Below are 14462 nucleotides of genomic sequence, written 5' to 3'. Positions count from 1 at the left end.
AATTAATACCTAATACTTATTATTAAATAAAAATTATAAAATTATCGACAATAGAGTGTTTATTGTTCCAGAGGGATTTTCGCGCGGGCGCAATCTCTTGTTTTTGTTATGATAAAATGTATTATTATTTATTATTATGTATAATTACGAGTTGCAGTAATATTTTGTTGTCTTTAGAATTCCGATTCAGGCTGGTTGAAACTGAATGTCTGGTGTCTGATTTCAGTAGATACTAGACACTGAACCTTGCTAAGCATGCGGAGTAGTAATATGTTGTGAGACTAATCATCTCGTTGTTGATCGAGAATGGAAACAAGCAGAATGAAGACCAAAACTCGACGACATGCGTATCATACTTTTGCTTCCATTTTACGAAAATGTACAGTCAAGTTTTAAATATATTAGTTACTCAGTCCAATATAATAACACAGCCATTGTATAAACTCCCAGTTACGAGTTTATTGTGAGTATATACTAAATAAATGTAATATAGCCTATAAATACATTAACTAAAATAAACACTAATTGCTATGTGTATTGCTTAATGCTATTCTTGGTGTAATAAACATTTTGCTTAGGTGTAGTAATTGGATCACAAGCTCTTTACTTTGACAAGTTTCACCAATTGTGTAGGTACATTTATCAATACAAATATAAAAAATAATATTATAATAAATACTATCCACATTAAAAATACAATAGTCTTCACTAATAATCTTCTGATGGTTGTTTAACCCAAAATCCATGCGCTGCATATGATTCATCGTTTTCATTTATGTCTGGCCCCCTATAGACTTTGATTTGAACTCTTCCTGGTTCGTCTAATAGAACAATAAAAAAAATTCACTATGTTATCACTAACATCATTATTATTCTTCTTTAAAAATATGTTAGTAGAATCTATTCAAATAATTCTCAATAAGTATAGGGTAATGAAATATAAAATTATTGAGTTTGCTTGAGTAAGAAATCACTAATATAGGTAAAAAATCTAATTTAATTGTATTTTAGTTTCACATTTTATACATGTATAAGTTGGTGGGTACATTGTTTATATTGAGTGGTGCTATAAACTACTCAGTTCTACTAGGTATGCCGTATTAAAAAAAAAAATACTACCTTTCACAGTCTTATATATTTTGTACTAAAAATTTAAAACCAAACAGAACAGATCCTTGCGATACATTTCTAATTTTTACTTTATGCATATTTATCACTATAAAACCACCTATATTATTTTTAATATATGTAAATCTATAATTTCACTCATTACATTGTCAAAGATTATTTTTAAAATCTTATAAAAATTGTGTAGATTGTACCTAATAACAGTAATAATACTTTTAAATTATCAAATAAATAAAATAAAGAATATTTTCCTTTAAATCTAGAATAAATTAAGTACTAAGTAAAATACTTGTTTTAAGCATAATGAATATTCATGTTCATCTTTTCGATAAATAGTATATGGTATATTTTATATGTATTATAGTACCTATATAATATATGGTTATATTTATGAACAGTGTATAAATACAGTCAAACTTGATTTAATTAAAATCGTTAATACCTCAAACTAATTATGGTTCATATAATTTCCTATTATTGTATTATACATAACTCAGACTTTTTGACCAGTCGCTTGAGTTTCAAGTTAACTATTCAACTATGTATTTAATAAAATGATCAAATAACTCAGCAGCATGTACAAAATAATAAAAAATGTATTTAAAATGTTTATTTGGTACCAAGTGGCTTTGACTTTATTGCTGAACGATACTTATTAAGCGAATTGGTGTTGGAATGCAGTCAACATCTTAATAATTAAGTAATTATAATATTATTGTAATTATAGATTAATTACATTTCTGTATAGAACCCATTGAATCTTCATCAAAGTATTTATGATTGCTATAAATCGGCTCATCATCAGCTGTATCTTCAATGCTTTGGGTTGGTGTGTAATCATTTTCCCCAAAACTGTTTGTGATTGATAAAATTAAAATAATAAAGTAAAAAACCTGTAAAAAAATATAAAAACAATTTTTAATTTTTAATCGTCTAGTGGTAATTTGTGATTTAAAAAATTTTTTTATTGATGCTAATTGAAATTAGTAAAAAATATAGGAAAATTATTTTAAGGTATGTATGTTGTATCAGATATTTTTGTCAAGTTCTACATGATTTAATAAAATAAAATAAAATATAATTTTAATATTTACCTTTTTAATGCCCATCATAATATATCCTTTCTAAATGTTAAGTACTCGATTACTAAAGTCTATAGTTACAATACAATGTAGTCAAGTTAAAAAAGGAAATTGCTTTGTATGCCTTAGATTCAATGTTTATTAAACCATGAAAACCACAGATATTATATAGTATCTGCATACATACTAAATCACAATGGATACTTAAGAACTGCAGAAATTGCAATGTCAAGGATTGTTTTTTTATTGTACTTTCCTTTTATACGCTTCGTTAATATTGAATATTTTTTAAACAATTTAACCTATAATATGACCAATATTCATATTTTTTTCTAATACATATATAATTACTTTATAATGTGTTTGTTAGGTTGAAGCATGTTACATGAGAAAATTATGTTTAATTACATTGAAAGATAACAATAGGCATTTGAATAAATTAATCTTTTTATTTTTTTCAGAGAATGTCTGTTTATTGTGTACATTTTGAAAGTTATATATATATGACATTTTGTATTTTTTAATACCTAATTTGTTGGTTAAGCCAATTTATTTGTATTTATTACACATACTTAATGTAGTGTATTTATTAAAAATAAGTTAAAAACACTAGAGTTTGAGTGATGAGTGTGAAATAATTATGATCAAATAATTTTTTTAGCAAAACATAAAAAATGCATTTTTGTAATTCCTACTTAAATAAATAATTAAAAAATTTTCAGGTTAAATAAATAAATAGTAATTAAATACTTAAAGAAAATAAATTTATATTTTTTTAGTTTTACAAAGATCTGGCTTATTATGTTTGGTTAAAAAATGTATTTTAAAGTAATACAAAACTAAACCCAAAATTTGTTTTAAAATTATAAAGTTTAATTTACTCTTAGATACAATTTGTAAATTTCATATGCTATTAACAGTTTTTATTTATCTATATGGTTAACAAAAGATAATACAATAAAAGAGTATTTTTTTTTCTGCTTGGTATGATTATTATGGGTATAATGTTGTTATTTCATTACATTTAATAGTTGTATAAATATTGAAGACTTATTTGTTATAATTATTGACTTGAATATTTCAGTGTTAAATATTAGATTATTTCTTGCTTTTTATATTTTCTTCAATAATAATTTTGTTCAAAAGTAAATGAGATATTTATTTTTATTATATGCTGTATTTGTATAATTGTGTCGAGTTTTCTGAATGTATTGGATAAGTACTAATTAGATAATAATAATATACTCTACTGTTTACATACTAAATGCTATAAACCATTATTATTATTTATATGCACACATATAAATTATCAAAAGAGGTTATCTACATTTACTTTCTTACATGATCCACAATTGCATTGTAATAAAAAAAACGTAATATAATAGGTACCTATACATATTTTTTTATTGTTATTTATATGTTAACTGAATATGTAAATTAAATTTATTTAATAATATTATTAGTTATTGACCAATGTTTATAAATGTTGTACTTAATTTATAATGGTTTTATAATTTTAGTGTTGATATAAGAATGAGAATCATGAAAAATGTAATATAAAAAAAAAAAAGCATGAATATTTGAAAGCAAATAGATATGTTATATTCTATAAAAAAAAGAAAAACAAAATGGGTGGTACATCTACCAAATTCAAAAAACATCTACAACGAGGGGATGAATATGCTGCTATGCGGGTAAATATTAAACATTTTATGGAAAAAAAAGTGGTTAGTACCTATATCATTTTAAATTATTTTATTTTGTAGATGTATTCAAACTCTCCAGAACTTAAAACTCTAGATCCAAATTGGAGCTATGGAGATAGTCATAACAATAATACTCTTTTACATTATGCAGCAAAACATGGAATGAAACACTTACTAAGGTAAATTTTTTCTGTATTAATTAAATTATTGTCTATGTAATAATAAATATTTATTAATGAATTATAGGGCTTTCTTAAATGAACATAATGGAAATCCAAATAAAAAGAATAATTCTAATGAAACAGCACTTCATGCAGTTTGTTCTCTTCCTCCACAAAGCCCTTACTCTGCACAAGAACGCCGTGCTGCCTGTGTAACAATATTATTAAACTGGCAAGGGGTAGAGTTATCAGATGGAAGGAGAGAGAAAATACGACTGAGTGTTCAAAATAATGTAATTTAATTAAAAATAAATATAATAATCTCTTAATATATTAAAATTAATCACAACTTTAATAGGATGGAAACACTGCGTTACATCTGGCAGCGGCTTCAGGTTTACAGTACTGTGTTGATTTGATGCTTTCTCACGGAGGAGCCCCAATATTCAAGACTAATAACCAAAAAGAGACTGCTTGTGATTTGGCTGTGAAAAATGGATATGAAACCTTAGCTCGTAAATTAGAGTCTCGAATGGTTTTTGTAAGTTTTTTTTGTTATTTTTTCATACCTTATAATTATTAAAATATTTAGGATGGCATCCGATAACCAGATAATATAAAATAAAATAAATATATTGAAATCTGTATATTTTTTTAAATAAGGGTGAAGACCTAAAAGACATATTCACTGTTGTGGATGATTATGATTTCGGAGAGGAGGAAACGTATGCTGGGTTGCGCACACAAGACTTACAAGAAGCAAAAGATCAGTTATTGGTAGAAACTGCTGATATGTTAAATTTGCCATTATTTACTGCTGAAGCATTGCTTAGAAATAACGGTAAAATTTTCATTATCTAACTAAAAATACATCATGTTAGCTTTACTCAAATATTTCTTTAATGTTGTAGAATGGTCTAGAGAGATTTTACTAGAACGGTGGGTTCGTGACCCAGACAAATGTTGTCAAATTGCTGGTGTACAGGTACCCATGTCTGTGCAGTCAACCAAAAAGTTTTATTTGAATGGATTATTACAACAGACAAATTTAAATGAAGAAGCTCAACTTAATGTTAATGATCAAACTATTGTAAGTTATATGATTTAAAACTGTATTTAAATTTAGTTACTAGGAAAATTAGTTACAGGTTATTAATTATTAAATTATTATTTATTATAATTATATTTCATTAATTATAATTAATGATTATTGAACAATGGTTCAGTGACCCAGCCAGAATTTTTACAACTGTGGGGGGGGGGAGAACAACAAAGTTATTTTTAAAGTGTACAATTAAAAATATACAATATACTATTGCTATAGAAATTGCCACACAACTCCCTATCCTATCAATAAAAAAATCTAAATTGTTTCTTTTTTAATTAATTTTACGTCTTACGTGTTCTCCAGGGGAGGGTGACAATCCAAGACTGGTGTGTGCTGTTGATTGATAGTGGTCAGTGCCTCAATGGTGTAATTTTTATGACTAAAATCATTGATTTTATCATGTAGTTAATAAAATATTTTTTTTTATCACTATAATTTAAAAATATTTTGAATTTTTCTGAATGTGGAATAAAACTGTGGTATAGATCTTATAAAAGGATGCAACCCCCCCCCCCCCTCCGATTCATTATGTTGAATTCATTACTGTCTTAACTAATTCAAGTTAATTTTTTTCATGAACCTGCTCTCTGAAAAATAGTAGTATGTGTGTAGATTATATATATTCCATTTACTTTAATTAATACTTTATGAATAAGATATATGACTTTCAAATACATAACTTTTTAAACATGTTTCTACTTCTGATTAACAATGTTTAGTGTACTATGTTAATTTAAATTTACTGAAAATCCTATTTACTTTAAATGCTTGGTTAATATTTAAATTATTTACAAATGATTATATATTTTTCAGTGTGATATTTGCTTGAATGAACTGCCATTATCTGATTGTTCAATTAAATTGTGTTGTGAACATAAATTTTGTAATTCATGTTGGAAACAATACTTAACTTACAAAATTAAAAGAAAAGAATCTAGCAACATTTTTTGCCCAGCTTTACACTGCCATATTTTAGTTCCAACTGAACTTATTGAAAATGTTGTTAGTCCTGAAATGGCTCGGAGATATTTTGATCTTAATATTGAAGTAATTAGGGCTTATAGAAATATGTATTCATTATTTTAATTTATAAAATTTATAAAATTCAACTCAAAATATATTTTAGTCTTTTGTTGAAAGTAACCGGTCCATTAAATGGTGTCCTGTTCCAAATTGTGGACTTGCTGTTCGCCTACCAATCTCTAGAAAACCAAAGCCTAATTCTAAGATTGCTCGTTCTGTTGATTGTGGCAGAGGCCATTATTTTTGTTGGTATGTTTTGAAAGCTGCTATTAGTAATAATTAAACATTTTTGTTTTTATTTTTAAGCATTAGTTTGTACTGTTATGCATTAATTATTCATTAGGGAGTGTATGGGTGATGCTCATACTCCATGCAGCTGTCAACAATGGTCTCAGTGGATGACTAAAATATCTGAAGTTAAACCAGATAAGATACGCGAGACAACTGCAGAGTATGAAGAAGCAGCTAATAGTTTGTGGTTGGTCACAAACTCAAAACCCTGTCCAAATTGCAACTCACCTATACAGAAAAATGAAGGCTGTAATCATATGAAATGTTCAAAGGTAATTTTCTTCAATACTCACTATAATTTTTATTGAATATAAAACAAATATTACATTTTTATGTAAGGTATATATTGTAATTTTTAATTTGAAAACTTAATTAAAAAAAAAAAAAACATTACATTCACAAATTTTTAATTAAAATAATTTTGCATGTTACAATAATTCAAAGTTGCTATTAAAAATTTATTTTTTATTTTAGTGTAAGTTTGAATTTTGTTGGATATGTCAAGAAAGCTGGAAAAAACATGGTTCAGCTACTGGCGGTTTCTTTCGTTGTAATCGTATGAATGCTGTTTGTAAAGCTGATGAAAAACGTGGCCTTCTTGTAAAAGAAGTAAGTACTAATATAGAAGTATTATTTTGAAAATCGTGAATTATTTTTTTATTTAAGTAAAAAATGTGTTTTAATATCTTAAACAATAATAAAATACGATATTTAAAATTTTCAAAACTTAAAGTAATGAATAGATTTTTTATATTTTCTTATGATTTAAAAACTAATAACTGTAGATATTTTACATTTTCCTCAACTGTTAAAAATTTAAATTACCACTTTCTATTTGTACATGATATAATATTTTCAAAATATTCTGACGCCTTTTCAGTTATATAATATCCAGTGAGTGTAAAAAGTATTGGTATACTCTGTATTTTTGAATAAATATACACTTTTCTTTATTATATTTTATTTTTATCAATAAACCAACATTAACATAGTAAATGATATATTACTAAATGTATTACAAAAAAAAATCATGTCGACAGTAATAATCATAATAATAATAAATATTACTACAATAAATATTCGTACACCCAATAATTTTTACTAAATGAATATTTTTAAATCATTACATAATTCTGTTTAATATTTTGTAGGGTAGCCTTTGGACCTTAATATAGCCTTCAGTCTCCTAGACATTGAATCAACCAGATGAGATGTTGTTTCTACAGTTATTTTATTCCATTCCTCTTTTAGAGCGTTTTTTAGAGTTACTTTGTTTAAAATATTATGCTTTCGAATTTTTTTGTCCAAATGGTCTACAAATTCTCAATAGGATTAATGTCCGGAAATTGTGGTGGTGTAACAAGGTATTCTGTTACATTTTTAGACCACCAAGCCTTGACTTTTTTTGCAGTGTGCTTGGGATCATTATCCTATGTAAACACAAAATTGTCCTTGATGCCCATTTTTTCAGCACTTGCTGTAAGATGTGACTTCAAAATATTTATGTATATGTCTTGGTTCATAATGCCGTCAATAAAGTGCAAGTTTCCAACACCCTGAGCACTCATACAGCCCCAAACCATTACGGAACCTCCTCCGTATTTAACTATAGGTTGTAAATTCTTTGGTTCCATTTCTGCATTTGATTTTCTCCACACAAAACGTCTTCTATCTGAGCCAAAAATATTAAATTTACTTTCGTCTGTAAATATTACTCTGTTTCAAAAATTAATAGAGCGATGTAAGTTGCCACTAGCAAAAGCAAGCCTCTTTTGTCTATTTTTTTTATTTACAAAATATTTTCGACGAGTTATTCAACAATGGTAACCACTGTTTTTCAAACAATTTCTAATTGTACTTTCACTAACATGTACTCCTGAAAAATTTGTAATATTTTGTGCTATTTTAGGAGCGTTAATTTTTGGATCCATCTTAACTGTTCGTATGACTATACGTTTGTCATGGTCCAAAAGTTTTTGTGGCCGACCAGGCCGTCGCTTATTTTCATGACTTTTACGCTCACTGAATCGATCTATCACATCTTTTACAGTACTATGAGCTCTATTGACAATTTTTGACGTAATGATTGGCACTGATTATGGAATCTCAAAATCAGTTCACGTTCAGTTTTATTTATTTCACATTTTTTTTTACCCATCTCGTAATAGAATGATATTCCAACAATATTTCGAAGCAAACTGAATTGGAATTGGGGGTAATCATAATGGGTAAACGTTTATCTTATCGTTTTCTAATAATATTATTCTGAGTAAATAGGCCTTTCTATCACTAAAATTGAAGTGTACGAATATTTAATGCAGTTATATTTATTATTGTTATTATTATGATTATTACTGTCGTCATGATTTTTTTTAGTAATACATTTATCAATTACTATGTGAATGTTGGTTTATTGATAAAAATAAAATATTATAAAGAAAAGTGTGTATTTATTCAAAAATACGGAGTGTACGAATACTTTTTACACTCACTGTAGATTATATTATATACCTATTGAAGTTTGAAATTTGAAATTTTTTAGTTTATTTCCCTATATGTTACAAAACTTGGTTTGGTCAAAAAACTTTAAAAATCAAATACTAAGTTCCTCATTAGTTATTATAGAAATTTAAAATTATTAAAGATGCATATTATGCACAAATTTTTATTCAAATTAATGTTATTAACATAAATTGTCAAAAGGACGAGGGTTGAGGGGGGATCTACTCATAATATTTGATGATCCTTATGCCTATTTATCTGCATGGCGACTTGATATATCAACAAAATTAAATGTAAGTATAGTAAAAAACTTTACGATAGTTGTTTAATGGCAGTCTAATAAACTGCTAAGACTTGCTAATATCAAGCAACTGATTAACATTTAATAGTCTTGTTATAAAGTATTTATAGAAGAAAATTTGGAAATCCCAAGAATTCAAATTTTAAATTTTTAAATAAAACTATAATACCGTTCTTTACATGTCAAAATGTTCACTACTAACAACCTATAATAAAAACTACATTTGTAATACCTTTTATATTTACATACAAGTTAACTATTTAAAACTATTTATCAATTATTTAATATTTAATATGAAATTGTAATCATTGTTCATAGGCTCAACAAAAGAATAAGCAAAGTTTGGAATTAAGCAAATTTCTTCATTATTATACTAAATTTAAAAAGCACGAAGTGACTCGTACAATGGAAGAACTGTTTGTAGAAATTGTCAAAAATTGGAGAGTAGCTCTTTCAGCTGCATTAAATATATCTGAAGGTATAGAAATTAATAAATTCTGTATTCAATAAAATATTAACTCGAAATTCTTATTCATATAGATGACGAACGCACAAAATTTGTAGAAGATGCAGTTGTTGAAGTGCAGAAAGCCAAACGGGTTTTGTGTGCATCGTATGTGTATGGGTTTTATATGCTGTATAGTGCATATAATAGAAATATTTTGGAGTTTATGCAGGTACATTTTAAAGAATTTTTGTTATTAATTAATTGGTTTAAAACTTAAAATTAACTAATTATTAAAAAAATATTCAATTTAAAATTTTTTTTTATACTTTTTAGTTTTTAGTATTTAAAATCATCAGATTTGCAATTTCCTTAAAATATATCTAATTTATGCTTTAGAATGAAGTTGAGGAAGTTACTGAAAAATTATCCGGAATGGTTTTAAGACAATATTTATGTAATCCAAGAAGTGCCATTATTAATACTACTAGTATATTAAGACGAAAACGCCATGAATTTATTAATGCCATATCAGATGGATCTATATCCTTAAAAAGCATGCCTTCTATTCCACCAAATGTTATCAAACCAAAATCAACCACCATGTCTCAAAAGCATATAAATGCTACTGCTAAAGTGAGTATAAAAATCCCAGAAGTAAAGGTTTGATAAATAAACAAAATGATTTCTAGGATTTATTAAAGAAAGCAATTGGAGATTCAATTCAAATTGATCCAGATAACCCATGGATTGTAGATTCAAAAGGAAGACATCGTAACCTAACCGCTATATTAGATTGGCCTGAAAGTTGTTCAGATGAAGAAGAGGTTAGAAAATTAAGATTAGTTTGTATTTAAATGTCATTTGATTATTTGTAATTATTAAAACAAGGAAACTGAATTGGATCGAGCTCTAGCTGTAAGTGTGTTTGGCCAATGTAAAATGGAACACTGTAAAAAAGCAAGAGTGAGGAATCCTAGAACATCTAAGTTCCATGAATACTGTAGCTTAAGATGCAAAAATACTCACAAAACTTTGTTAGAAGAGCGTAAGTAAAATAAATGTATTTGCTACTTAATTGATGTAATAATAAAAATAATTCTGGATTAAACTACTTATCTACTAATTATTTTTATAGGAAAAAAGGAAAAGCGCACAAGTATTGTTGGTACTTTTGCTATGGACCTTATTGTTGCACTTGAAATGTCTAGACTTCAAATGATAAAAGATGTTCAACTAAAGAAAAAGTACATTATCATTTTTTAATTATGTTGATTAATTATAAATTATAACTATTGTTATTAAAATTAATATTTGTCTATAGATCAGAGATTGAAGAAGCTAGTTGTAGCAAAAACTATTCAGGTGAATAATAATTTTAACCTAGTTTTATTGAAAAAACAATTCATCATTTTTTATTCATATATAATTTTTAAGAAGTTGTTGATGATTCAAATGATGACGACCAGCAATTGCAAATGGCTTTACAGTTGTCTTTAGATGAAATTGCAATGGCTAAATCCAGAAATTCATCAAAATCTACTGACGAAAATGAAACAAATTTACTTTCAAAAAATATTCCAGAGAATACTCTTTTAAAAACAGATATTCCGATTGTCTTACCCAAGTAATATATTTGTTTAATGATTGAACTCAATTTATGGTGTACAAAATTATACATTTTAGCTAAACAATTTTTTTCAGATGTAGTGGTATAAAACTTGATGATGGTGTATTTAAAGTAGGTGATTTGCACAAAAATAGTTATTATTTAGATTTTAGTGAAGACATATACAGTCGTATGGAAAATAAAAACCTTAGGCGATCATTGTCTTTTGGTGATCTACTCTCACGTAGAGATTTGTACAAAAATAACCGAAGGTTTGTTTGTTGTATGCAATTTATTTCTCAGACAAGTTGTTTATAACTTGATTTCTTTGCTTAGATACTGTGTTAATGTGTATCATATGAACAGTGATGACAGACAAGATAAAATAGATAGAAAACGTGGAAAACTAAACCACGGCTTTCAAGTATTACCCAGAAGAACTGCCTCCATTCTTATGGAAATTAATAACAATGGTGAATGCCGTGCAGTCACTTCGTTGGATGACAGCAACATTGCTGCTCCTATAAGTTCAGACAAAAAAGTATATGTAATATGATTATTATTGCGTTACATTTTACTAATTTTATTTATTTTCTGTAGCTGTGCAATATCTTGGCTCAACTATATTGGCAAAACTCATCTAAACCCACTAGCATCACATTGCCCAAACGTTTAAGTAAAATTGGAAAAACTGCTGCCCTGGACACATCAGATGAAACATTAGAGAAGGAATCAAAAACTCCTGATGAACTACCTATCAAACCTGAACTGAATATTAGAATTGAAAAGTTCAGCAGTCATTCTGAAGACAGTGCTGATAACGATATATCCGCTGATATAGAATCAGATACAGGTATTCCAAAGTCACCAACACTCTTCATATCGGGTGTATCTATAAATCGTACACCAGAAACAAAGTCACCAGTATCAGGTCGTCAACTAAGGTCAGCAAGCTTAACAGTACCAAAGTTCATGTTAAAGCCACTTTACAAAGGTACATCAGCTGACAATTTGACTTCATGCAAAGAATGCAATGTTGTCCATACAAATAAAGCGCATTCCTATCAAACTTTGTTTAGTGAAGATAGGATGTGTGCTTCAGCTAATATGGCCGACAAAAGTAGATGTGTGTTTACATTTCCAAAATCAATGACTGATGGTGAGTTATTTTCAACATTACATATCGATAGAAACAAGTTAAGCTCAGACGATTTTCATGAAGCTTTATTTCTCAAGAGGCGTAAGCACGAACAACATTAAATGCCATGTTTATAATTTATGTAGGTACATTATAATAATTAATATTTTATTTACATACAAGTCTCTGTAAAGGCTATTTTTATTTTATTTTTGGTATACAATAAATTACCAATTATTTATGAGTATTCCTCATGTATTTATTTAAAATAAGTTGATTTATTCTAAGCAAAGGTTGTTCAACTTAATCTCCATATAACTTTCTTATTATACAAGATACAACACAAACAATTTTCTGAAGACTTAAATTTTCTAGTCTATGCTATACAAATAAAAATATAGTTTTTAAGAAAAAAAATATGCCAAAAACTTTACTCTTTTTTTCATACCTTTTAGTTATCAACAGTTCCTAAATGGGTTGCAAAATATCAAGTATCTAATTATTAGATTTTATACTTTATTTAAATCATCTTTTTTTTATTAAATTAAGTATAATATTGATCAAATTTAACATAATTCAATGCATAAAATACTTTTTTTAGTTGGTTATTATCGTCTCTATAATAAGAATTATATTGCTTATAATTTTATATACATAAGAAAAATACACGAAAATGTATAAAACATTTTAGTTTTTTTCTCTTAAACATTCCATAATTCCTTTATAAAGAACAACTTTCATGTAATCAAATTTTTGATTTGAAATGTTAATTTTTTTATTATTCATTCTTTTTTTTTTATATAAGTGTTAAATTTAGTTTTTTGCAACCCTTGCCCCTATCTTAATGCCATTGTAATAAAGTCTGAAAACATTTATAGTAAATATTATATAACCTTACTTACATTTTTTTGAACAATTGTTGTAATTTTGCCACACAAATGTATTTAATAAATATACTTTAAATATAACTATTCTCCCATTGCAATATGATCACTGTTATAACTTTCCAGTAACATTATGTTAAGTTTATTATTGATATGTTTGAATGTTAAAATATTTTCTATAATTATGCATGAGTATAATTCAAGTATATTTTTAAATACATTTATGTTGTATTAAAATTGTTCGGTCTAGTTGTCCAAGTCTTTTAGTTTTAAATTAATTATTATTTATAAGATGTGATATACTATATAGGACATAAGTTTTATGTGTCATCAACAAAATTAAATAAGATTTTCCTTTGTAGCCTTCTTTGATTTCAAAAAATATTTAATTTATATTTGTAGTTAAACTTCAAAAAAGAATCTTGTCATTGTTTGTAATTTAGATAACATAATTGTGCCAAGAATCACTAAATAATAAGCCATAGCGTATAGAATATATTTTTTTGAGGATTTTCATCAAAATAATTGATACATTTTTTTTTAACAGTACAATTATCTTACTTCAATCAATTTTATCATTTAAAGAAGTTATTAATAGGATAGTAGGAGGCAATATTTTATATATTTATAATAATGACAAATAAATTAAGAACCTCTTATTAAATTTATTCATGACATTAGGAAAGACTTCAAGAATATAATTCTATTTCAGAGGTTTTCAACCTTTTTGGGTATATGGCCCTTCAGTTTTTTTTTTTAAAAATTGTTCCCATGCAAATAATGATATAAATAAAATTTACAAATTTACATTATTTACTGGGGACACGACTCCTCCTTTAATAATAATGACAGCTGCACTCATAGATTGAAAACCCCTGTTTTATTGTATAAACAACAACAAATGTACTTAATTATTTGTAAATATATTTTATATAAATTGTATCCTTTGATTTGGACATAAAACATAGCTAACTATGGAGTTAATAATATAATTGTTCATAATGTGCATTTTATTTATATTGTCGTTTTTTTTTTTTTTTTTTTTAAATTGCATAAATTGTTTTTATGTATGTGTGTATAAACT

At 26.4% G+C, this 14462-nt stretch overlaps 1 protein-coding gene and 1 long non-coding RNA gene across 4 annotated transcripts; one reads left to right on the top strand and one right to left on the bottom strand.

Moving 5' to 3' along the window:
* The first annotated feature begins 102 nt into the window (after window positions 1–102).
* Window positions 103–14391, top strand: LOC107171290 (ankyrin repeat and IBR domain-containing protein 1-like). 3 transcript variants are annotated; one of them, XM_089218649.1, is made up of 23 exons: window positions 103–118; window positions 178–463; window positions 3731–3904; window positions 3977–4095; window positions 4163–4370; window positions 4436–4618; window positions 4741–4918; window positions 4989–5167; window positions 5999–6232; window positions 6312–6457; window positions 6552–6771; window positions 6974–7108; window positions 9621–9780; window positions 9843–9979; window positions 10147–10383; window positions 10440–10574; window positions 10639–10795; window positions 10886–10994; window positions 11072–11112; window positions 11185–11374; window positions 11452–11628; window positions 11693–11897; window positions 11957–14391. In XM_089218649.1, exons 3-23 carry the CDS (start codon window positions 3839–3841, stop codon window positions 12614–12616), a joined length of 3876 nt encoding a protein of 1291 aa, XP_089074775.1. In that variant the 5' UTR covers window positions 103–118; window positions 178–463; window positions 3731–3838; the 3' UTR covers window positions 12617–14391. The 3 variants fall into 3 exon arrangements, with proteins under 3 accessions (XP_089074775.1, XP_089074776.1, XP_089074774.1); XM_089218650.1 differs by lacking the exon at window positions 103–118 and having other exon boundaries at window positions 133–463; window positions 11188–11374; XM_089218648.1 differs by lacking the exon at window positions 103–118 and having other exon boundaries at window positions 133–463.
* LOC149058101 (uncharacterized) lies at window positions 435–2498 on the bottom strand. The gene is made up of 3 exons (XR_016190124.1): window positions 2223–2498; window positions 1865–2021; window positions 435–821 (listed from the first exon to the last, which is right to left on the bottom strand). It is a non-coding gene; the product is annotated as an uncharacterized LOC149058101 (long non-coding RNA).
* Window positions 14392–14462: the final 71 nt, after the last annotated feature.

This window comes from Diuraphis noxia, unplaced genomic scaffold, assembly GCF_037042655.1.
Source record: "Diuraphis noxia isolate RWA-SAM2 unplaced genomic scaffold, SU_Dnox_SAM2 contig0002, whole genome shotgun sequence".
NCBI classification, from domain to species: Eukaryota; Metazoa; Arthropoda; class Insecta; order Hemiptera; family Aphididae; genus Diuraphis; species Diuraphis noxia.
Note: the sequence above shows the minus strand (reverse complement) of the source record. Positions and strands in the feature narration are given on the sequence as shown.

Excerpts from the sequence above, each read along its gene's own strand:
- LOC107171290 (XM_089218649.1), top strand. The coding sequence starts at position 3,839 with ATGGGTGGTACATCTACCAAATTCAAAAAACATCTACAACGAGGGGAT. Across the intron at positions 4,619-4,740 it reads TAGAGTCTCGAATGGTTTTT|GGTGAAGACCTAAAAGACAT; the intron begins GTAAGTTTTTTT and ends TTTTTAAATAAG. Across the intron at positions 4,919-4,988 it reads AGCATTGCTTAGAAATAACG|AATGGTCTAGAGAGATTTTA; the intron begins GTAAAATTTTCA and ends TTAATGTTGTAG.